At 39.0% G+C, this 26,088-nt stretch overlaps 1 protein-coding gene across 1 annotated transcript in view; it reads left to right on the plus strand.

The window, feature by feature from the left end:
• UNC13A (unc-13 homolog A) overlaps positions 1-26,088 on the plus strand; it is a 192,199-nt gene that overhangs the window by 115,013 nt on the left and 51,098 nt on the right. Inside the window, exons 30-35 of the mRNA XM_072404972.1 lie at positions 3,673-3,816; positions 4,278-4,367; positions 13,142-13,219; positions 14,898-14,986; positions 18,337-18,489; positions 25,379-25,502. Coding sequence (XP_072261073.1) covers positions 3,673-3,816; positions 4,278-4,367; positions 13,142-13,219; positions 14,898-14,986; positions 18,337-18,489; positions 25,379-25,502 — 678 coding nt within the window. The remainder of the gene's footprint in view (positions 1-3,672; positions 3,817-4,277; positions 4,368-13,141; positions 13,220-14,897; positions 14,987-18,336; positions 18,490-25,378; positions 25,503-26,088) is intronic.

Consider the following 26,088-nt stretch of genomic DNA (forward strand, 5'->3'; position numbering starts at 1 on the left):
AGGAGAGAGAGGGTTTGCCGGTAGAGGGAATGAAGGAGGAGGAGGGAGAGAACTGGGAGGGCACCATGCTTTCCCACCTCACCCCTTGATGGGGGTACCAGGTACCGTAATCCCTCTTGCAGACTACTGCCCACTGATCTATGCAAGGCCACCCAGTAAGCGGTGAAGGACAGGTAGCGTCCCACTCTTTGCCTGGTTGTCCAGCTGTCCATGGTGACGTGGATTTGACTAGACACTGAGAATGCCAATGCTCAGGAGAGGTTACCGATTACATGTGCATGTAAACTGGGAACAGCCGTGCGGGAGAAGTAATGTCTGCTTGGTATATTCCACTGACCCATGGCACAGGCCATCAGGTCATGGAAGGGAGCAGAGTCCACAATGCTGTGCGGCAGTAGCTGCAAGGCCAATAGTTTGACTAGACGTGAATTGAGTTTGATGACCTATTTGTTGGTTGGGCCTGATGTCTTGCGCAAAACTCCAGTAGAGTGGGCTGAACGGACTGGGAGCTAGGGGAGCTGAAGGGGTCACTGGAGTACACATCTTGTGGTGACAAACATCGTCTGACGCCACGAAACCTGCGGTCAGAAGCCAATACTTCCTTGCAGCTGGAAGTCTGGCTGGCACCAACCTCCTGAGACGTACTAGCAATGACAGTTGGAGGTGAAGAAGGAGTCAATGGAGGAGTCACATCTCAGACCTGTTTGACAACTTGTGCTGCTGCCTCCAACAGTTTGCTGCTGCTGCTGTCCTACAGTAGAGGACTCCCGGGGGGTATGCCCCCTGCCAGATGCAGCAGGTCGCCCAACGCCACGCCTTTCCCTGCATCTATCACTCATCTTTTACTTATTTGGGTAAAAGTGCACCGGTACTAAACAGTTTCTTTAGTAAATAGCAAGAATTAAATATCTGTATTTTTTTTTTTTGGGAAATACAGAATTTGTATGTATGTTTTCAGAGTAGGACAGAAATGTTCCTGCCTTTTTTGCTAGATAGCAAGAGGTAGCGTCAAAAACTGCACAATCTGTATATTTCAAGATATACAGAAGGCTCCTAACCTGTCCCTGTCACAATGCACTTCTCTCCCTGCTTCTTTCTCTGACACAGAACACAAGATGGATTGACTAACCCCTCCCTCCTTCCCTGTATATATTCCTGTGCTCAGATCTGGGGAAGATACACTTTCAGCAGTAAATGTGGGTGATGCAGCAAACCTGGAATGGACTTACTAAAAGTCATTTGTTAGCAAATGTTTTTAAATCTGGACCAGATCCATTCCAGGTTTGTTGGATCACCCAGCTTCACTGATGAAAGTGTATTTTCTCCAGTCTTTAATAAATCAGGCCCAATGTTTGAGCAGGTTGAATAACCACTGTGCAGGAAGAGGACATGCTATATAAATGAGCTGTGAGCCCTAAAAGAATTTCTAACCATTGTCTGGTTAACCATGCAGATGGTTTTGATGATCCGGGATCCTAGCGAGGCCTTCTTATTCTTTGGTATCCCCCAAGGGAAAAAAAGAAGGTGGTGAATGACATATACAGTAGGTACCAAGGTATTCAGCTATGTAAAGTTTACTGGTCTGTTGACCATCTACTTGAAGAGTGAGTGGGGAGCATAGTCTTCCAATTAAATTAAATGGCATAACATTCGGGCTGAGCCCAAGCATGGGCAACATAACTTTCCTGGCTGGAAAGAAAGGTAGTAAAAGCCTCCTAGGTGCCCGAGATAATCTCTAAAACTTTTCTGGCCACAATGACAGACACAATAAGGGCTGCCTTCAGCAACAGCAGGCTTAGTGAAATCTTGGCCCTGTTCTGAATGCATATGATACCAGCAAAATTGAGCACAAGATATAGGTCCCCTTCCAGTGATCTAGTTTCCTGGGGGATAAATTCCCTGCAATTCCCATAAGGAATTGAACAAGTGAAGGTATTGAGTGAGAAACTGTGACCAAAGAACGATGGGACATCTCCACCCTGACATTTCAGTGTATTGAACCCAAGTCCTACACCTAAAGGAGTTCCAGAGTTAGTTGCATTTGTGGCAACACTGCTCCAATAGTGCTTGGCGAAGCCTAAGGTATTAGATAACGATGATGATGCTATGGATATTGAGCCACATTATTAGCTGCTGGATCTCAATAAGCTTTTTGGCAGTAACACAAAGCTTGATCCAGGAATAATAAAGGGATAGTAAATCCAAAAAAAGAAGGTCCCACGGAGTTCTGAAGTCTGATTGCTGGATTAAAAACCTAGAGTGCTAGCCATTACATCATGGAATCTCTACTAGCATTACAAAACTTTATTATATTATTATTTATTTTATTATTATATTATAGTTGGTACTGTTAATAGTTTTCCTGGCCTTCATATGGGTTTCCACCACCCATTCATAGCAGCCTAGGTGCATCCACCTTTGCCTTTCAAGATCTAGGACACCAGGTAGTGCTTTTTTTGTTTGGATGCAAAAGAGGATCTTATGAGAGGAGGCACAGAAGAACTTTGAAATGAAGTTGCCAGCTGAAAATGATTGCTAAAAAGCACTTCAGGAACCTGTGAATCAAAAGCACCAGGGAAAACAAAGCCCATTGTCAACTAAACTGACCCCAGTTTCTGGTTTGTCATGGATGCAACAGGTCCACTAGTAGAGGGAATACCCACTGGCCCACAGTAGAGGGATTTCTGATGTAAAGACCATTTATTGTTGACTACTGTCCTTAACAAGGCACAATTTGTTTTTTATTTAAAACATCATAGAATACAGACTTGAATTTAAATATATTTAGCCAACATGGCGATGCCTATTCTCAGAGGAACTTATTTTTCAAAGAGAATAGGTTGAAAAAAATAGAAGACCTTGGGAGTGCCTTGAATTTATCTAGTTAGGTCCTGAGAGTGGGAGTGTGAAGGGATTACCCTATTGTGTGCTGACATTGCGTAATCAGGAAACTTCTTTTACCTTCTGTGACTAGGATAAAATCTACTTACATTTGTGTGTCACACACTCAATCAACTACAGCCAAATTTGGGAAGGTGGCTAATCAGCACAGTCAGATTTGCCCAATTAAAAAACGCCTAACAGTGGACGACCTTGCAACTTTTTTTTTTTTGCATACTGTAATGCAAAGCAGACACACACTACATGAGAGTGGCCACTTTATCAATGCCATGTCGTCACAGGAAGCAGCCGGTGGATTTCACTTACAAAGTTAGTGGATATTTGTGGAATTTTGCAAAGGGAATCAGAGACATTTTTTTTAATATGAGGCCATAGTTCCAATATCAATCACAAAACGTGATGATCATTATTTAAATATAGTCAATGTAATGTTTCAGGTAAAAATTATATAAATAAATATACAGTTATCATTATTGTTGTCTGTAAAAACTAGCAAATTATTGTTCTGTATTCATACAAAATTATGAAACACACACTTCTCAGATTTAGATATAGGTTCTGTATCTTATCTGTATCAAAAAAATTATATACAGTTTGGCACAGTAATGTAGCAGGGAAGTGTAACTAAATGGCATGTAAAAAAGTCTATTTCCAGCTGAGAATTAGAGAACTATAAGGGGTAAATGGGGGTATATAATTTTCTTGTCAACCAAAAATTTAGGTTATATTTTTTGTTGGTAATTAACGTGTCCATCTATTTTTCTCTTGCAGTTCCAGCAAACCTCAGAACATGCACTGTTTTCTTGCTCTGTAGTAGACGTGTTCTCACAGCTTAACCAGAGCTTTGAGATCATCAAGAAGCTGGAATGCCCCGACCCTCAAATAGTGGGACATTATATGCGAAGATTTGCCAAGGTATAAGCACAGGAGCTCATGCTTTATTTCTGTTCCAGAATTGTTTCCTACGCGAAAGTTGTTTTAGGAGGATATGTAGGCTTCTATTGCCGAACGCATTCTAAAGACTTATAATTACCTGGATGTAAAACTTTAATTTGATTTTAGTAGTTCACAAGCTTTCACAAGTTAACCGTGACAAGTTGTGGGTAATTAACTGCACAACTGTGCTACATACTTGTAGAAAACTAGAACACCAACCTTGAAAACTGAGACAGGTCAGAAAAGGCAGCACACTGAAAGCACTTTAGGGGTTTTGTCTTTTTTTTAATTTATTAAGGCTTTTGAGTAGTCCAAATTTCTGAAGCATCTACATAATTTAGTAGCATGCCCTGTATTTTGTATTCTGTTATCTATTATATTATATATCATTATATCTGTCTCTTTTTCATTCTTTTTCCTTCCTCTTGCTCTCATTCTAGACAATCAGTAATGTTCTTCTCCAGTATGCAGAGATTATCTCCAAAGACTTTGCTTCATACTGCTCTAAAGAGAAGAAAGAAGAGAAAGTGGTAATGCAATGCAAAAATATGATTCTTTCCCTTCCTGGTCAATTTTCTAGGTTCATATTTTGGCAGTGATTGATTCTGCACCAGCGAATGTTTGGTGAATGAAAGAAATGCTGCATTATAAATGGACCCGTATCATTTAGGGCTCTATTTAAAAATTGTTCCCCTGCCAATTATATTAGTTTATTTCCTATTACGACAACTATGCGCATTTAACAATTGGCCACCAGGTGGCAGAACAGGTTGTTGCTGTATTAGGAATTAAAAGGAGTGTTGTAGTTTTTGGGTCCCCAACCTTCGGTCCATCTGACAGGTGGGCTGCCAGAGCATGGAGATTAGCAGTGGTCCGCGGTTCTGGCCGGGCCACCCCCCCAGCGGGGTCAGGAGAAAGACCCCGCTTGGGGGGGGCGGACTGGCCAGAGCCGCGGACCAAGTCTCCTATACAGGTCGCAGGCTCAGGGCGGTGGCAGGTTGTGTGTCTGGTCTGAGCCTGCGATGGTAGAGTGGGCAGGTTCTGGCATTATGACATCACTCAGGGGGAAGTTTCCTCCCCTTTAAGCGACACAGGTCACAGAAGTCCGTAGATTCAGTGGTCCACGAGCTGCAAAAGGTTGGGGACCACTGGCATATATAACCAACCATCTGTCAGCAAATTTCGGACAAATTGGCGAAATAAATTATAAATAGAGACCTTAAAATAATGTTGCATTTTATGTTTTGTTCTAAATGTTTAGTAATTTTACAAAAGAAATACATTGACTAACTGATAATAGAATGTTTACTGTATATTACAGGCTGTTTTTTTACAAGTTGAGAGAATAAGGAGAAAATGTCTTTCAGTGGAATAATTGAATACAACAATATAAATGCCATTCCTAATACTCACAACTTGATCTCAAATATAGTTATGTCCTGGATTTATTGTTATCCCTATTGTATTTGTAATATTGTTAGGTCCATAAATATTTGGACAGAGACAACTTTTTTTCTAATTTTGGTTCTGTACATTACCACAATGAATTTTAAATGAAACAACACAGATGCAGTTGAACTGAAAACTATCAGCTTTAATTCAGTGGGTTGAACAAAAAGATTGCATAAAAATGTGAGGAACTAAAGCCTTTTTTAACACAATCCCTGTATTTCAGGGGTTTAAAAGTAATTGGACAAATTAAAAAGCTTAAAATGAAATGTTCATTTCTAATACTTGGTTAAAAACCCTTTGCAATGACAGCCTGTAGTCTTGAACACATGAACATCACCAGATGCTGGGTTTCCTCCTTTTTAATGCTCTGGCAGGCCTTTACTGTAGCAGCTTTCAGTTGTTTGTTTGTGGGCCTTTCTGTCCGAAGTTTAGTCTTCAACAAGTGAAATGCATGCTCAATTGGGTTCAGATCAGGTGATTGACTTGGCAATTCAAGAATATTCCACTTCTTTGCTTTAAAAAAACTCCTGGGTTGCTTTGGCTGTATGTTTTGGGTCATTGTTCATCTGTATTATGAAGCACCTCCCAAACAATTTGACTGCATTTAGCTGGATTTGAGCAGACAGTATGTCTTTGAACACCTCACAATTATTTTGGCTGCTTCTGTCCTGTGTCACATCATCGATAAACACTAGTGTCCCAGTGCCACTGGCAGCCATGCACGCCCAAGCCATCACTCTGCATACACTATGTTTTACAGATGATGTGGTATGCTTTGGATCATGAGCTGTTCCATGCCTTCTCCATACTTTTTTCTTGCCATTATTGTGGTAAAGGTTCATCTGTCCAAAGAATTTTCCTCAAGAAGTGTGCTGGTTTTGAGCAAAGTCCAATCTAGCCTTTCTATTCTTGAGGCTTATGAGTGGCTTGCACCTTGCAGTGCACCCTCTGTATTTACTTTAATGCAGTCTTCTCCTTATGGTAGACTTGGATATTGATATGCCTGCTTCCTGGAGAATGTTGTTCACTAGCTGTTGTGAAGGAGTTTCTCTTCACCATGGAAATGATTCTGCGATCATCCACCACTGTTGTCTTCTGTGGACGTCCAGGTCTTTTGGCGTTGCTGAGTTCCCCAGTGCTTTGTTTCTTTTTCATAATGTACCAAACTGTAGAATTTGCCACTCCTAATATTGTAGCAATTTCTCGGATGGGTTTTTCTGTTTTTGCAGCTTAAGGATGGCTTGTTTCCCCTGCATGGAGAGCTCCTTTGACCACATGTTGTCTGTTCACAGCAAAATGTTCCACATACTAGCACCCCACATACTAATTGTCTAATTATTTCGAGCCCCTGAAATTAAGTGATTGTGTAAAAAAAAAAAAAAAAAAGGCTTTAGTTACATTTTTTTGAGATTACAGCGGCACCATGGTAGGTAGGAATGCTGAAAAAAACAAGGAACGCTCCTCCAGATCGCAGACTCACTCGGATCATAGTTAGATGGCCGAACGTGGGCCTGGGATACATGCAGCGCGATCACCGTAAGTAATCCTGTCAGGTCAGCATATCAGAGACCCAGGTAGGAGAGAAGGTATTGAAACGGGAATGGAAGGGTATTTCCCTGTCAACTTCCCCGGGGACAACATTGGAAGGCTCTGATACCCCTAGTACACAGCATGGTATTAATATTTCACAGAGAAAATCTTTTCCAAAAAACACCCAGCTCTCTCCCCTAATGACACTTGTGAGATTTTACCTGATAATGTACCTAATTTATCAGAAAATGAATACAATGCAATATCTCAAATTAACCGTTTGCCTGCTGGTTTAAACCTGTGAGCTGAAAGTGAATCTAGAGTGATAGAGCATTTAACAACTATTATACAAAATGAATTTGTGAAAACCTGTTATTAGCGCTGAGATAAAACAAGATCTCCAATGGATTGGGAGTAGATTAGAAGCTATTGAACAGAACCTGGATAATACCAATATTAAAGTATCGCAAAATGTGAAACATATATCAATACTAGAAGATAAAATAGAGGAATTACATCATAAAATAGATGACCTGGAAAATCGTTCTAGACGATCTAACCTTCGTATCCGAGGACTACCAGAGACTTTTTACAGATAAAAAAACTTCAACTGTGGTTTATATATTTCTTTAAGTTCATTAAAGAAATATTTCCTGATATACCAGAAATAAACCTTGAAATTGAAAGAGTTTATAGAGCATTGGTACCAATTAAATCAGAAGGCCCTTCTAGAGACATAATAGTGAAACTTCATTATTACTCTACTAAAGAAAGGGTATTGAAAATTTTAAGAGGAAATGAACCAATGATAATGGAGGGCGCTTCAATTCAAATTTACTCTGATCTTTCAACTTATACTATACAATAAAGTAGAGGACTTTGAAACCAATACTTCACGTTCTTATTTCTCATAAGATAAAAAAGTACTGCTGGGCCTATCCACTTCGGTTGATTTTTCAATTTCAAGGCAAGACCTTTACTTTTTCTACACTTGATGAAGGCAAACAGCTGCTACATGAGCTTGAGCTATCTTCCATGATGTCTAGGCAGAATCAAGAAATGACTGCAGACCGTATTGCATTATACCCATTATGGCAAAAGATTAATCAGAGTTCTAAAAAAGCCTGAAAATCTACTTAACAGGAAATTGACTTTAATTGGATTGTCATATTATTGTTCATCTTTTTTTCTTTTTCCTCTTTGACTAATGACCAAATTGGGACCCTCTAGAAGAGGTGGATTAGGGGCTATAATAGGTTTGCCCTATCTAACAATGTAATAGATCAATTAGAAAGCTCTGGATAAATTAGATTATTAGTCAATTATATAATATGATTACGATCGGAAGCTATTTATGATCTGGCAAGATAGACTAGCTTGGTAATTTATACTGGTTAAAAACAATAGGTACTTTTATACTCCCAAAGAATGAAAAGCTTATTAATCATGATGCACTGGCAGTTTTTTGTAATGACTAAGATTTCTTATTAACTTGGTAGCCTATCGCTATTTAAAGCAAGTGGGAAGAGTTAAGGGAGTAATACAACTCCCACTAACTCCTCTAAAGGAGTTTGGAACAAAGGTATGTCCTAAAGGTGGGGTTTTGGGGCAGTATATGTGCACTTGGCTACAATGTGGTAGCTGAGTGTCAGACATGGCCCAAGATCCCTGAAAACTTTGAAAAAGGATAAATGGCATTTTAAATGTTTTGTTGTATGGTTGCGTGTTTTTGTTTTTATTCGTGTTGTGGTTATCCTAAGGTATCCTAAATAAGTGTTTAGTTAAATTGAGGGTTTCAACTGTTGTACTCAAACTTCCCTACAGATGGCGGGATTGTTAGAAAAGACACAAAAATTACAACAATCCACCTTGGTTTCGTCCACAATGTCCAAGGATTTAATTCCCGTATTAAAAGGTCAAAAGCATTTTACTGCTATAATTCACTTAAGATAGATGTATTAGCACTACAGGAAACGCGTTTCTCTGTTAACTCCTTAACACGCCTTTTCCATAAAAGATTCCCTATAAGTTATCATGTGAATTCTGATAAGAAAAAGGATGGAGTAATGTTGTGTTTTGCTAGACATCTCGATTTTTCAACAAAGGAAGTGATTCGGGACCCCAGGGGAAGATACCTTTTGGTAAGAGGGGATGTAGCAGGACAAAAAATAACGTTGGTAACATACTATGCCCCCAATGAGGACAAAATTTCCTTTTTTATTCGGTTACTACATAAAATAGAATCTTTTGCAGAAGGCTCTTTGATATTATTGGGTAACTCCAATTCAGCATTGGATCAGTTATTGGATAAAACTAGCACTCCTAAATATTGAAATCCACCTAAAAAGAGTCATAAACTATTAAATATATTACATAAATATGATCTCATACTCAAGAATTGATCACATTTTTCTATAATCTAAATTGATACCTATGGCCTGTAAAGCTAAAATCCTCTCAGTCCCTTGGTCGGATCACGATCCTGTGTTGTTGAAATTGAGTGGTCTTAGAACTACACAAATTCGAAGTCGATGGAGATTAAATGAGAGTCTGCTTTTGAAGTGAGCAATGAAAGAAGAAATAGAAAGTTCAATTTCAGAATATTTCTTAATAATGAGTTGGGAGATACATCCCCAGCTAATAATTGGGAGGCCCATATTGCTTATATTAAAGGGGAATTCATCAGGCTGGGAACCCAACATAAGAGAGCCCAAGATAAAGTGCTAGAAACTAAAATGAGGGAATATTACCTAATATACCGACAACATAAAAGTAATCCGAAGCTTAAATATAGATCACAAATTGAAATTTCGCGTTAAACTTGTTATTGACTACGAAAGCTGAGAAATCATTGAAGTTGAAGTTTTATACATGGGGGGATAAGCCTGGAAAGTTACTAGTAAATAAACTTAACCCTAAACCCAAAAAGGATGTTCTTCCTAAAATTAAAACAAACTCAAAACCCAGAGAGAATTCTTTTAGCTTTTGAAGAATTTTACTCTACCCTCTAATGGTAAGCAGTTAAGTTCAACACAAGCCTCTTTGAAAGCGTTCTTTAATTAAATTAAAAACTTCAATCTAAACATGTGGAATTACTGGATAAAGCCATAACTATGGAGGAAATTAGTAAAGTGTTAAAATCAATGAAATCAAGTAGTGCTCCTGGTCTGGATGGATTAACATATGTTTACTATAAACCCTTTAAGACACAGTTAACTGCACACCTGGCGGAATATTTAAATTATTTGTGAGAGGGTAATTTTCTTCTCCCTGATGACAATCGATCTTTTATAAGCTTAATCCCAAGGCCAGGAAAGGATACTTCAGATATAACTAATTTTAGACCTATAACACTGATTAACTGTGACTTAAAGTTATTGACAAAGGTTCTATCGGTTCGATTAAACCCTTTTAAAGGTGAATATATCCACACTGACCAGATAGGGTTTATACCCCTCAGACAGGCGTCTGATCAAACTAGACGCACTATAGATTTGATATTCCTATTACATACTAACTGGGATGATGGCAAAAAGAACGAAGCTATGCCACTAGCTATAGACCTACAAAAAGCTTTTGATAGTGTTTCATGGCAATATATGTTAAAGATCTTATCGGTAATGGGTTTTGGGGATCATTTTAATAAGGGCATTATATGATAAACCATTTGCAGATCATTTTATTAAGGGCATTATATGATAAACCATTTGCAGATCATTTTATTAGGGGCATTATATGATAAACCATTTGCAAACATATTATTGGGAGGTTTTCTCTCCGATAATATTGCCATTAAAAGGGGTACACGTCAAGGTTGCCCACCTTCTCCATTACTAATATATAGCTTTAGGGAAACATCCGGACATTAAAAGGATTTGGTGTGGCAAAAGGGAACATAAATGTGCTCTGTTTGCAGACAACATCTTAATGTATATATTAACTCCGCATGTTACCATACCTAATTTGTTCAAACTGTTAAATAAATTTGCTGCAATATCGTGCCTATATTTCAACTGTTCTAAATCTCAAGCTCTCAACATAAATGTTCCAGAACATCAAATCTCAATGGTTAAAAATAATTTAAAATTTTGTTGGGAAACCCAATCATTGCAGTATTTGGGGATTCAACTGATACCACATATGATTCACTGTACAAAGCGAACTACGTCCCCCTTTGCAGAAAAATTTTTGAGGACCTAAGTAGATGGGCTGTTCCCCCCTCATGGATGGGGCGTATAGCAGCGGTTAAGATGAATATTCTTACCCCTATCTTGTATTTATTCCTTACATTGCCTATTCACGTCCCCTCTCTAACTTAATCTAATATTCAGAATAGGGTATGAACTTTATATGGAGCAGTAAATGAGGAAGGATTCAAAGGCAGGCTATGATAGCCCCCAAGTCCCAAGGGGTGCCCTATTTTAAATAATATTACTTAGCAGCTCAGTTATCACAAATGTCTTGTATAATGGTGAAAAAGTCAAAACCACAATGAATAGAGATAGAAAAAACAGCTGTTAGGAGGGGAAGTTTAGCTTAATTAATCTGGATCCAAAAAAATATAGACATTATAGAGCATGCTTGGCATTAAAGCATTCCCTATTACAATGGGATAAAAATAAACAAAATTCTAAATTAATTTCAAAACATACTCCCCTTGCTCCACTATAGATCAATCAAGATTTCTCTCCTGGACAAAATACTAAAAAGTTTCATTGGTGGATTAGTAAAGGTTTTGAATCTATTGAGAATATTTTGGATAAGGAATGTTAAGTCTAGAATTCCTTACAACTAAAAGAGATCTTCCAACGGTTGAATACTTAAGATATAGGCAGCTCAGATCTTTTATATGCTCCAAAATTCCTTCAGCTTCATATCTCTTGCTTCCTACGAATTTTGAAAAATCATGTAGATCTTTATTGGATATGAAGAGTCAAATATCAATAATCTACTCTGTACTGATGTCGACTTCAAGTGAGTTAAAATATATGCGATCCTGGAATAAGGATTTAAATATATCACTTTCCAGAACAGAGTGGAATGAGATTGCCTTTTTCCTGACTAAGGTATCATTAAATAGCGCCTTAGTAGAAGCAAATTTTAAAGTTATTCTTAGATGGTATTTGGTTCCTGAAAAACTTCTAAATGTCACCCTGCATCATCGCCCCTATGTTTTCGGGGATGTGGTATCAACCGTACGATGGAACATATGTGGTGGTCCTGGACTGGATCATGATCAATGATAAAATGACTCATATTCTTGAAAATACATTATTCAAATTTGATCAGACTTGGGAACCATGTAGGAAATATTTTTCTGCTAACTCAAACACTTGAAATAGAAATTGTTCGGTATAACAGTTTTTTTCTTTTGCAAATAGATAATTTTACTCCCCTCCCTTAAGAAAACTTTTTGTGTCATGTCAGTGGTTGTCTTGTTTGTCTGGCCTTATGATTGATAATTATATTATTATTATTATTGGCTGTTGCACATATGAATAATTATATAATGGATACTAAATGTTGGAAGGGAAAGAAATATATAAATGATTGATACCCTTAGACTAGTTGAAACAAATATGGTTGTATAAATGAAAACTTAATTGGTGTGTTTATTATATTTATTAGTGTTTCTAATTTTTACTATTTACTATTAGTAGTTATTCTTTTATTTATTTATGTTAAATAAAATTGTTGTTCCCCTGTATATAAAAAATAAGAAAAATATTTCAATATAACAATATTTGTGAAAATGTACAGAACCAAAATTAGAAAAAGGTCTCTGTCCAAATATTTATGGACCTAACTGTATGTAACAAATCAATCCATTTCTCAATCTGCATTGCACAATGATTTACAAGTATAATATATATATATACCCTATACCAATTTTTTTCAGAATGATTGTCATCATGCCTTACCATATACAATTGTTTTAAGCCAATAGGTTTTGTAAATGTGTTGTAAATCATTCTCATAAGAACACTTCTTGTTTTAGGCCAACAGTGCTAAGCAACAACTGTGCATCTAACAGCAGTACTGCAGTGTATGTTCCACAGTTGTTCTCATACACCTGGTGGGCAGCTCAACAACTGTGCCAAAAAAGTCACATGGCAGGCTGGCTATGCAGCTGCTAATTGCAATGGATAGATGTTGTCAGCCTGTAGCAGGGAATACTATTACTTGTAATATTTTAAGTTTAGGAACTTATACACGAAAAACATTTTTTTCGGGTATACATACAAGATGTTAAACATGCTGAAAAGTAGATTTTGGGGTTTACATAAAAAGTTACTTCTTTTATCTTGTTGTGCTTCTGTAGCCATGCATCTTAATGAATAACATCCAGCAGCTCCGGGTCCAGCTGGAGAAAATGTTTGAAGCGATGGGTGGAAAAGAAGTGAGTACACCAGACACCTTGTTGTGTCATTTACTCATTTTATCTGCAGTTACCCAGATATAGATATGTGTACTTAGAATAAAAAAAAAACTTTGGGTAAGTGTAATCTTTGAACAACAAAATGCACAAATATTTTTTCAACATATTGGTGGTAGAGAAAATATGAACAGTAATGTTGGTGTTCGAATCCAGGTTGTCCTTATATTTGACCCAAATATGGACGTTCAAATTCGGATAGACCCGACCCTTCCCGAAAAAATTTCAACGGCGCAAATTCAGCGCTCTGAATTTTGGAAGCCCCCTTTAACAAGGTGACTCCCAGATGTCCAACCATGGGGAAAAAGTACAGGGGTACATAATAGTATTATGTATTACTATGTATCTTTTTTTATTATGTATCTTTTTAAATGTATTTGGAGGCTGTAGAAGCTTTACACAGTCCCGCAAAATAACCCAAATTTTCCCCCCATTGACTTTAATGGTGTTTGAATTCGACCGATCACCCGAACAAAATTTACCTATCCGATCGAATAGCCATCGAATCGAATAGTGAGATATTCGACCATCACTAATGAACAGTAGTGACATATTGATATAAACAACATGCTTTTTAGGAGCAACAGCAGAAACAGAAATACCACCTAAATAGGAGTCTGTTTTCTTTCTTTTCTTTTCATTTTCTTGAACTGGTGAGTTGAATTTCTCAACTTTGAACAGTCTTGAGATTTCACCAGTTCAGCCCCTCATTTAATCACATAAGAAAATGTATGAGGGGCAAAATGAGAGATAGCAGATTAGATTAGAGGAATAACACTCACAAAGGTCAAGTTGTTCAGGCAACACGATTCAAACTGTTTCATGGCAGAACTGTCCCTCAAAAGAAAGAAAAGGTAGGGTGAATTTGTGAACATCAATAAAGATCAGGGAAGGGCAGTGACCATTTTTTTTTAAAGTAAGAGAATGACATCAGTGAGAAAATACAAATCATGTGCATACTTGACAGAGTGGTTAGACCACCAATGAAAAGGTTTAGTATTATACTCATGAGGAAATCAAAAGTCAGTGAAGCACATCTAATAAAAGCAGGAATGAGAATGCAAGGCTTGTAGAATATTTGACTTTATCCGAAAGAAAAAAGGTTGAATCAAAAATAGTAGTTAGATTGGCAGGAATACAAAGCAAATTAAATGTCTGGATAGGGGAGCATTCCATAATATTAGGGTAGGTCCACAAACCTGCCTATTCTTTCAAAAGAATTAATAAGTAAAACATTAATGGTAGTGTGTTGTCAGACCACTTCGGAAGTACAATGTTTTCTTTTTTGCGTCATGTATTGAATATCCTGATACATATTTTAATATTCACATCATTTTTGTTATTGTTTTTTTCACAATAAAAGAAAATTTAATTTTATTACACAACTGTTATAATAGTTATAATATATTATAATAGTTATATTATTATAAACGTATTGGTGGGTTTCCTAATAAATGTAAAGTGGGTTTCCTAATAACCCTTATAATATTTTATATTCTATGCTTTATCCTGGGATTGACATGCTGGGCCACAAAACACTACATATACATTGCCCCACTTGCTTCATATGTATCATGTAATGCATAGCTCTATATTCAGTCACGCTATTGTAACCCATTCTGTTTATTTGCTGTATTTTTAGTTGGATCCAGAAACTAGTGACATCCTCAAAGAGTTGCAAGTGAAACTAAACAATGTTTTAGATGAGCTTAGCAGAATATTTGCTACAAGGTAAGCGTGCAATTATAATTTTAGTATGTATGTTAGAGAGATCAATTACCACATACTTTAATAAACTAGAACAATGGAAAATACACTTTAAAATTAAACAAACCCAAATATGCATCATGCTTAATGTTTCTCCATGCTATAAAGCAGTTGGCCATGTCTATAAAATTGGTATGGTTTGGCAGAATAATGACCCACTAGAATAGAACCAGGGTTCGGCATGTGGTGGACTGAGTGGACAAATTACTAGGAGGGGATGGGCATGACCCAGCTGTCTTGGTCAATGTTGTAACCAATGACTGGATAGACTGAAGATGGAGGATCCTTAAAAATGAGTTTAAAGAACTAGGTTTCAAGTTGAAGGAAAGGACCTCCAAGGTTATATTCTCTAGAATATTTCCTGTGCCGTGCACAATACAGGCAAAGGCAGAGGGAGCTTAGACAGCTAAACACATGGCTTAAGTCCTGGTGTAATAGAGAAGGGTTTGTTTTCTTCGAGCACTGGGCTGACTTTTCATTGGGGTACAACCTATATGCCAGAGATGGTTTGCACCTAAATGGAAGGGGGTCTTCTGTGCTAGGGGAAATATTAAGGGTAATGGTTAAGGGATATTTAAACTAGGACAGAGGGAGTGGGACAGTTAAATAGGGTGGCAGGAAGGTTAGACAGGGGTCAGCCACTAGTGGAAGGTGGATTGGGGATAGTTGGGGGTAGGGTTATGGATAAATATAAGTAGCTACCCATGTTAAGCACACACATTGGATTGTGCAGTACTATTTGTACTGAAAAACAAAAGGATTTGGCAAACAGTGCAGGTAAATGCAGCAATGGTTTCAAGGGTCTGTTCACCAATGCAAGAAGTCTGGCAAACAAAATAGGGGACTTGGAAGCTTTATTGAATGAAGAGCATTATGACTTAGTTGGTGTTGCTGAATCCTGGCTTTGTTCTTCACATGACTGGCCTGTCAACATTCCTGGTTATACTCTCTTTCGTAAAGACAGAGTCAAACGAAAGGGTGGTGGTGTCTGTCTATGTGAGAAGGGATCTGAAAGTGAATGTGAAAGAAGAAATTGTTGATGGAGGAAGCAATGAGGTTGAGGCATCATGGGTGGAGTTGAATATGGGGATGAATAACACACAATTAATTATTGTAATCTGCTATAGGCCCCCTAGTGCTAAGGAAGAAATAGAGAATCAACTACTAGCACAGATAGAAAAAGCAGCAAAAACTGGTAAGGTTTTAATCATGGGAGATTTCAACTACCCGGATATTGACTTAATAGCACTAAAGGAACAGCAAAAGAGAGGAAATTTATGAATTTATTGGAAGATAATTTTATGAACAGTTTATAGAAGTCCCAACTAGAAATGATACTTTGCTTGACCTAGTTCTTTCCAACAATGCAGAGCTTATAACCAACGTGCATAAAAAAGATAATCTAGGTAGCAGTGACCATAATATGATTTCAATTAATGTAAGCTGTAAACGGGAAGTAAAAACAGGAACGATAAAAACATTTAATTTTAAGAGAGCAAATTTTCAATCATTAAGGGCAACTCTCTGTGGCTTGGACTGGGAGACAATATTGTCCTCAAGAATGCAGAACAGAAATTGGAATGTTTCAAGTCTGTTCCACGCAAGTACACTGAAAAATATATTCTAATAGGAATTAAAGAGGTTAAAATTCAAACCTACGTGGCTCACAGCTGATGTTAAAAAGCCATAAAGAACATAAAAAGGCATTCCAAAAATATAAAAATGAAGGATCACCTTCATCATTTGAAAACTTTAAAGAATATAACAAAAGATGTGAAAAGGAGATAAAATGTGCAAATCTTGTACTAACAAATGTACTCTCTTTTTATGAGGACGTACGTAAACAGGTAGACAGTGGAATAGCAGTCGATATAGTGTACTTGGACTTTGCTAAAGCATTTGACACAGTACCCCACAGTAAGGTCAATAGGTTTGGAAAAGTCAATCTGTAAATGGGTAGAGAACTGGCTTAAGGACCGCATCCAGAGAGTAGTGAATAATAATTCATACACTGGATGGTTTAAGGTTATTAGTGGTGTACCCCATGGTTCAGTGTTGGGACCTTTACTGTTTAACATCTTTATAAATTATTGAGTGTGGTAATAAAATTACCATTTCTGTGTTTGCAGATGACACCAAACTATGTAATGGAATTAGGTCCATACAGGATGTCTATAATCTAGAAGCAGACCTAGATGTACTGTTTGGCTGGACAGCCAAGTGGCAAATGACATTTAGTAGAGATAAATGTAAAGTTATGCACTTGGGGGCTAACAACATGGATGCTTCATACTGTTTAGGGGGAATGCAGTTGGGGGGATTCAAAAATGGAAAAGAATCTGGGGCTTCTGCAGAAATCGAGACCTTTAGAGATTGAGACATAATCCTTCCCCTGTACAAAGCATTGGTCAAAACACATCTGGAATATGCAGTAGTCCATATAGGGAACTATCTTCCCAAATATTCACTTTAGGATCATTACAAAGAACAAGAGGGCACCCTTTGCGTCTGGAGGAAAAGAAGTTTAAGCTCCGGATAAGGAAGGGATTCTTCACTGTAAGGTGAAAATGTGGAATAGGCTCCCTCAGGAAGTAGTTTCAGCAACTACTATAGATTGCTTTAGGAAAAAGCTGGATGTTTTCTAGAAGCACAGATCTTAACTGGGTATTGAGGCTTTAAAGTAAAGATAACAGAGCCTGTTAAGATAAGAGACTGTTTATCCAGGGAACATCCGATTGCCTCATGGAATAAGGAAGGAATTTTTTTCCACCGTTGAAGCAAATTGTAACAGGGTTATTTTGCTTTACTCTGAACCAACTGTGTCCATAGGGTTTTATATCTGGGATATGTATATTTCTCTAGTGGTTTAACTTGATGGACTTATGTCTTTTTTCAACCTGACCTACTATGTAACAACAAAAAGATGGGGTCATGTTTGCAAGGAAAGGAAGGAGATGCTGTCTAATCCCCCAAAAAGGTACTAAGGTTGGTAGGGATATTTTGGGTGGAGCTTCCTGTGTAAACAAGTGATACCCAATAATGTGGAAGAAAATTTTAAAAAGCTGGATTTTTACTTGTTCATGATTACCTTTTTAAAATCAGTTTCATTTCATTTGCAAAACTAAGTGAAATATCCCACGGAATATTTCTTTTAGTTAAGTAAACTGTCTATATTTCTTAATTGAATCAACCCCTATGCTTGAAATTTACCAAAATGTTCATATTCCATAAGTATTATTTATGCATGCAATGTAGAATCACTGTATAACTTTATATGCAATCACTATGGCTTATTTTCATGTGTTTTTTGTCAGTTTCCAGCCACATATTGAGGAGTGTGTGAAACAAATGGGAGACATTCTTAGTCAGGTTAAAGGCACTGGAAATGTACCTGCCAGTAACTGCAGCAGTGTGGCCCAGGATGCTGATAACGTATTACAACCTATATTGGACCCGCTAGACAGCAAGTATGAAAAAAAATTAATGAAAACCTTTAAAGGAAGGGTTCTAAGCATTTTCAAGAAAGGAGAACACAATGTCATTGATTTTATATTATTGTTGTTAGATGGCAACAAATATTTATTCCTATGAGGGCATTATTATGGAGCCGTAATTGTGACATTCACCAAATGTACATAGCTGATTAATGCATTGCTTTAATTTAAAACACATACAAGTAAAAAATCCACCTTTAATGAATATTTGGTAAATGGTGCATTAACTGCCTTAAAAATATGCCCCTAGATGTCTGTTTTTGCAAAATGTTTTTTTTTATGTGATACAATAACATCACTAAGCTTTGAGTTTGCCTTATTGTTCACAGCCAATTTCTAGACTAATTTGTCAGAACAGCGGGAGATATGATCATGTTACCTGCTAAAATATTGTTTGTTTAAACATAATAATAGTAACTATTTACATTTTTTCCTAAAATAATAGGTAAAAACAGTGCATATTACATGTAAAGTTACATTTAGCGTATTTTTTGCTGTATAAGACGCACTTTTTCTTCCCCAAAACTGGGGGGGAAAAGTTAGTGCGTCCTATACGACTAAATGTGTTATAAAATAATTAAAATAATATACTCACCCGATACCCGATCCTGCGTGTGTTTCGTCTCCTCGCTGGCTGCATGCAGCGTCTGTCTCCTCTCCTCTGGTAGCAGCGTGTGTCTTCTCCTGTCTGTAGTGCAGAGCGGAAGAAGCCGGCACAGCGCCACCTGCTGTTCCCTGTCCTAACTGCCGTACAATGGAAAAAAAGCACAGAGTGATCAGAAAGGGAATTTGAAAGGCACAGAGTGATCAGAAAGGGAATTTGAAAGGCACAGAGTGATCAGAAAGGGAATTTGAAAGGCACAGAGTGATCAGAAAGGGAATTTGAATGGCACATGAGTGATCAGAAGGGGAATAATCTTTCAGAATCTTTTTTTCTAGATTTTCCTCCTTTAACATTGGGTGCGTCTTATATTCCGGAGCGTCTTATACGTGGAAAAATACGGTATATGTTTTATATGTTAGTACAGAAGCAATTTAAGAAGTAAGGGAATTAAAAAAAAAAAAATATTGAGGTTAAAGAGGTAAAAATTAAGATAGGTCATGCTTTTTCAGGCAATATTAATATTTAGTAATTTTGCAGGTTGAATTATTTTTTTATATTTAAATGTTTTATTGAGATTCAACCAGCAGCAAACAAATACAATAAACATAGAAATGTAACAATACTGTAATATTCTTGGGATTGTGCAAAACATCTACAATTATGACCGGGATACCTCATACCGGGATAACTGTCGATACCTCAAGGGTTTTTCTTTTTTTTAGGAAGTAGAAAAAATCATGAGCAAAACTGAGATCATGGCAAAAAAACATAAAAACATAAAATGAGGGGGAACAACCAATACTACATTCATAATTCAGCCTGTAAATAATATGGCACCTAGCTTGAATTATAAATCTCAAAAATCACACTTCCTCACTTTCCTTACTTTTACGACATAGCGAGGCGTATCTGTGGAAGTGCAGAATTGGGACCAGTAAAACCAAGTTTACCTGAATTTTTCAGATTTGTCATTGCCAGTGGATAGCGTGTCTTCCATTTTTTTTATGTCCGTTACTCTACATAGCCACTGGGTAATAGTTGGCTATGTTACATGGAGCAGCACCAGCTCCAGCTTACACCCAAAATCAACTTCCCTGAGTTTGTGTACAAAATGAGCCACTGACTCTCAGAAATTAGTTAATTTCGGGCATTCCCAAAATACATGCAGTAACGTGCCTGTAGCTGCTTTGCATCTCCACCAGGATGTGTCAACAGTGGGGTAGAATCTAACTAGTCTGTCGGGCAGTCTGTACCACCTGGTCAGTATTTTAAAATTAATCTCTTGATATTTATTGCATATGGAGGCTTGGCCTAGGTAGCTCAGAGGCTAACCTTTACACCCCCCCCCCCCACCACCACCTAATGATCACAGAGACCCACGCATTGAGACAATGGCCTTTCAGGTCGCTTTATTAAACACAATTTAATTAGTCTTCTATTCAATAATTTAACATCCAGCATAAATTAACATATTCTTAACATGACATAATTTAACTTGTACCTTGTTCAACAAAACCCCTTCAAACCTGTAAATCCTTCCACTCTACCCATCCCTAGTTGCAGATCCTCTAATGCCTAATTCCCCGCCATCTTCCCAGAGGGACTACCACTTTTTCTGTTCCTGCTTCCAGCCGCATTGCACCGATTTTGAAACGTCCTCCTCGCCTGTGCGTAGCCCCTCTCCATTTTCCTTTGGAACTCCTCTCCCAACTTCCTGTATTACTCTGAGAGTCCCCAAACCTGAGATGGGTTCTCCCTCTTCCAAATCATCCTGGTATCTCCTACCACCCCTGTGGACCTCAACCGCCATTAGGGTGCCAGGATGACCCCTCTGCCCTGCACCCCCCCCCCCACACCCTCAAAGCTCGATTAATCTCTTCATAGATTCCCAGGGCCCAAAAATCTGTGCCCACCTCTTTCAGGTGGACCCTGTCCCCCCGAAGAAGCTGCCTGTCATCCTCCAGCTCATGGTGCTTAATAACCAATCCTCTATTCCTTATAAAGAAGCGGCCAACTTTCCAATTCACCTTTCTTCTGGCCTTATTTACCCAATCCACAGATCTAGCCAGCCTCCAGCAAGTACGGGCCACCAAATCTGACCATATTATAATAATACTGGGGAAAGCGGTACTCAAGCGTAAAAAAATCACGCTTAATGTCCTTAATTATTTCCTGAGATGACCTTCCCACTGGATCGTTGCCCCAAACATGCAGCACTACAATGTCAGGCGCCCTATCCAATCTAGCATACCGATGATTTTCCAACACCACCCGATTCCAAAGCATACCAGGAATGCTGATCCATCTATCGGACCCCATGGATTGTAGGACACCCAACTGACGGCCGTACATCTGCTCACTTTGCACCCCAGTGTGCTTATGAATGGCTGAGTATCCAAATGAGACACCGCCCTGTGCCTGAAACGAAACACAACGACATGCAGAGTATCCACCATCAACTACTGTAAACATATGCACCCCCCACCCCTCATGACAATCTCCCTCTTGCTTTAAACCAAATGAGGCCTCACATACAAACTATATCGGCAAGACTCTCACCTACCTATGCGTTTTTACATTTGTTCAAACTCCATCTGGTCGCATCTGTGGCTGCCCCAATCCTAAATGAGTGAGACGCAAAGTCCTTAGGATTGAGCCCCAATTTTCCCAAACACCTTCTAAACTCTGCCAAAAATTGATATCTTGATAATGGTAACCCCGTCTCATGCACCAAAAAAGGCCCCCCCCACGGCTGGACGCACCTGACAAAACTCCTTTACTGTTGTTACTGGACAGGCCTTGGAACCCCGAATTGCCCCAATAGTGAAGCCAAACCCCTTCCCTCCCTGATCAACTTTTGACCTCCTAATCCAGATTGAAAGGCTACCCTCTGTTGTCACTACCACATCCTCCAGCAATAAACCCCTCAATTTAGTCTTAGTTAGACTCACCAACTCTCCCACCCTGAAAGCCCCAAAAAAGGCAAGGGTGAACGCTGCTTCGAACAATAACACCTCATACTGGCTAACACAAGCTAGCCTATGACCCCAAGGGTCCAAGGCCACCACTATAGGAAACATTTCCAACAGTGCCAGATTGGAAAGCAAACCCGTGTCCACCCACTCCAGAGACCACGGGCCTGCACTCCAGCTCCCTTGAAAGTAGGCCCCATAACCGGCAGATGCAGCCACATCTTTAAAAAGCTCCATGTCGATGCTCGTAAATGCCCTTCCCTGGCATTATGACCTTCCGTTTAATTTTTCCAGAAATGCTTTCCAAATCTTTAAATCCTCCCTCCCGCCCCAACCATACATAATGCACCCGTGAGTGCACCCCCACCATGGCCCTAGCCAATCTTCTGGAGAATATCTTGCCCATCGGAATTATACAACATGCAAAGTTGAGCCTCCCCAAAAGTGACTGCAATTGCTTCAGCCGCATCTTTTTGCGGTCATAAGTCCAAGCAATCACCCTCACTAGGTCATTCAACTTATCCGCTGGCAAACTACATTCAATGCGAACGGTGTCAATCTGTATCCCCAGAACGGACAGGACAGGCGTGGGTCCCACAGTCTTGTCCTTCTCCAGTCTCCCTAACAACACCCCACAGACCTTTGACTGCGGCGGACCGATGCAGAGGAAGTCATCCAGATAGTGAATGACTGAGTTCACCCCTGCCAGATCCCATACAACCCACTCCAAAAAAGTACTAAAGGTCTCAAACAGTGAGCAGGAGATGGCGTAACCCATGAGCAGGCACCGGTCAACAAAATAAGCTCCTTCCCAATGCTGCAAAATGCTGATTCAACGTCCACCTTTGCTAACAAAGAACCCTGCCCATATTGCTGCACCCATCTCACTGCGCAATCAAAAGAGGCGTATTGGACTGAACACAAATCAGGATCAATGGCCTCATTCACGGACCCTCCAGGTGGAAACTTATTAGGTTCCTTCTTAGAAACCAGTCCCAAAGGTGACACCACTATATCTGTCAGGGGCGGGGTCTGATACGGCTCCCACAACCTGCCTAGTTCTAATTTCTTTTTCAACTTACCTCTCACAATATGAATATGTAAGGACAGAAACAGATAGGCTTTTCAAGGGCAAATATTGTGTATATATTTATTAGTGAAACATTTTAAAATGGTCTTGACTCTAAAAAGAGACTGACTATTCTAAACACAATACATATATTGACAATAAAATATCTATTGTTCTCAATTTGTTTTGTTTGGTACAAAATTATTATTGACAAAGTTCAAGGATATGTCACAGTACCCGACGCGTTATGCCTTATTAGGCTTCCTCAGGGGATCACATGAGATCAATAACATATACTTGCAGTAAAATTGTACTCAACAGATAAGGGACGGTAGGTTCGGTACATCCCTAGGGTTCACAAACCGTATCATAGGGTCTGGATGTAATGTATGAAGGAGTCCATATTAAAGTGTAATTAAATGGAACAGTGCTAAGTGAAATATGTGTGTTCAATACTTTATATTCATACTGTATCATGTGTCCGTATATTATTCATCAGCCAATCTGTCCGCAGCCCAGCCGTATGGGTGTTAAAATGTTTTACTATTAAATATATAGACAATATTTGCCTGGAAAAGCCTGTCTGTTTCTGTTCGTACATTTACCTATGCAAAATCCAGCCATAATTATATAGAGCTACATAATTAGAACCTTCCTAAATATCCTTTTGAGATGTATTACCTCTCACAATCTCGGGATTGTCTCGAGCTGACCGCAGATTTCTAGCCTCCGGTGGAAACCACACTAAGGAGCAAGGGATCCTGAAACCCTCCCGCAGACCTGTTTCCAAAACCCCCGCCGCCACCCTATCAGGATACCTATTTAAAAAGGGCAGCATCCTTCCGAAGGTTCAGCAGTGTCCTCCCTTTTTCCACTATTGTTGCTGATGCTCTCTAAGGTGCCGGCCGCACACGGAGACAGGCTGGCACCTGCTGTAGATCAGATCCCTTCCTACGCTGGACTGTGCTGGCAGCAAGTAAGGACCTACTATGGCCGGCTGTTTGCTCACGATTCTTGTAGAAGTGGCTGGGGACCCCAGAGGGGACACTGGTGCATCCAAGCCACGCAGGCTCCGCCTAAGGCGAGGATTCCTCCCAGACCTCCGCACAGCCCTTGCCTTGGGTGGCCTAGCTGGCGGAGCCAGAGGGTCCTTAATGGAGTGGCGGCGAGCCCTGGGGGTAGCCTCTGGACTCAGGCGCTCTGGGGGGTGAACCCTTCGAGGCCGCATGTTAGTTGGCCCCCCTTCCCCCTCTCCCCTTGCCTCACCAGGTAGAAGCTGAACAAGTCACTCTCCTGGAGCCATGCTTGACCATGCTGGTGTGCAGTCTCTCACAACCTGGATAGCATCTCCTCTAAGTCAGCCATGATTACAGCAAACAAGAACAGCAACTGTAAGATGAATCTCAGCCCCTGGTCTTACAAAATGGCTGATGACCACCCCCCCTTCTTGAACTTTATCAAACCTATTATCTCCACCTTTTTTTTTAATTATTGTCCAACCCAACTTGTCCCCTCCTTGACCTTACCCCCCTCCCCTTGTCATGCAGCCCTTTTGCCTATGCTCCTTTTGGTCACTCCTGCTCCAGGTCTTACTTTATGGCAAAAATTGAGCATGTGATCGCGTTGTGCATCCATAAAGCGAATACCCAGATCAGCTTCCTACTTGGTCACAAAAAAGGGGATGACGGCAGTCTGTGCCGAGAGTAAGGTTTGATAAGCATAGTACAAGGTGCCCCTCAGTGTGGTAGATGCTGTGCATAATGACTTAAGGAGCATAAGTGGGCGAAAAAATTGGGATGGTTGAGGTATTGATCTTAGCAAATATGTCAACTGACAGGTTGCCTATTAGATTGGTATACCTTTTTCCATCTAATCTGCTACTGTTTAAACTTTCTTACTCTTGTACACTACAGGCTGTCAAGAGCCTTGGCCTTCACTAAGTAGATCTTTGGAACACCAAATGAAAAAATGGCTTTCTTTTTGTTGTTTTGTGTTAAAAATGTAACAGACATTCTTTCAGGAAAAACTGCATCATCTAATAGTAAAAATTTATGAGGATGAAGGTATTCTAGAAGAATATCTTCTTTTTATCATAGTTACATCAGGATGAGGAAAACATTCAACCAGGTTATTATGCTGTAGTTGAACAGAAAAAGTGTTGATTATAACTGAATTCTAAATTCTAATCTAGTCTTCCTGACATTTTTTTTTCTTTAGCCTTACCCTGTTTGCTAAAATTTGTGAAAAGACTGTTCTGAAACGCGTTTTGAAGGAGCTATGGAAATTAGTGATGAACACAATGGAGAAAACTATTGTACTACCACCATTGACAGACCAGACAGTAAGTGAAAAAAATCGAGTCAACATGTTCCAAATGAGAAAAATAAACATACAAAAATAACTGTGTTTTATTTAAACAGTCTTCTACTTTTGGGAAAATGCTAGCCCCACTGTTCCATAAAAAGAGTACTAATTGCTTTAGTTTTTTCACACAAGTGTGCCCATTAAATCACAAAATTGGATGGCGGTTAAAGGGACTGCATTCAAATCTTAATAGTCCTAAAACTACCAATAAAATATAAAACAAACCTTGCCTGAAAAAAATCTTTGCATTGTACATGTAGAGCTCACAATGGGGCTGATTTATTAAAGCTATCCAATGCTGTAGAGGATACACTTTCATCAGTGAAGATGGGGGATCTAGCTAACCTGGAATGGATCTGGTCTATGAAAACATTTTCTAACAATAGTAAATGACTTAGGAAATCCATTTCAGGTTTGCTGGATCACCCAGATTCACTGATGACAGTGTATGCTCTTCAGCCTTGGAGAGCTTTTTTAAATAAGCCCCAATTAATTTGTTGTACTTGTGCATAATATTAGTACTGACACTCTTCTCTAGAATCTGCTGTACTGAGCTATAAAAG

The sequence above is a fragment of the Pyxicephalus adspersus genome, chromosome 3, assembly GCF_032062135.1.
Source record: "Pyxicephalus adspersus chromosome 3, UCB_Pads_2.0, whole genome shotgun sequence".
In the NCBI taxonomy this organism is placed as follows: domain Eukaryota; kingdom Metazoa; phylum Chordata; class Amphibia; order Anura; family Pyxicephalidae; genus Pyxicephalus; species Pyxicephalus adspersus.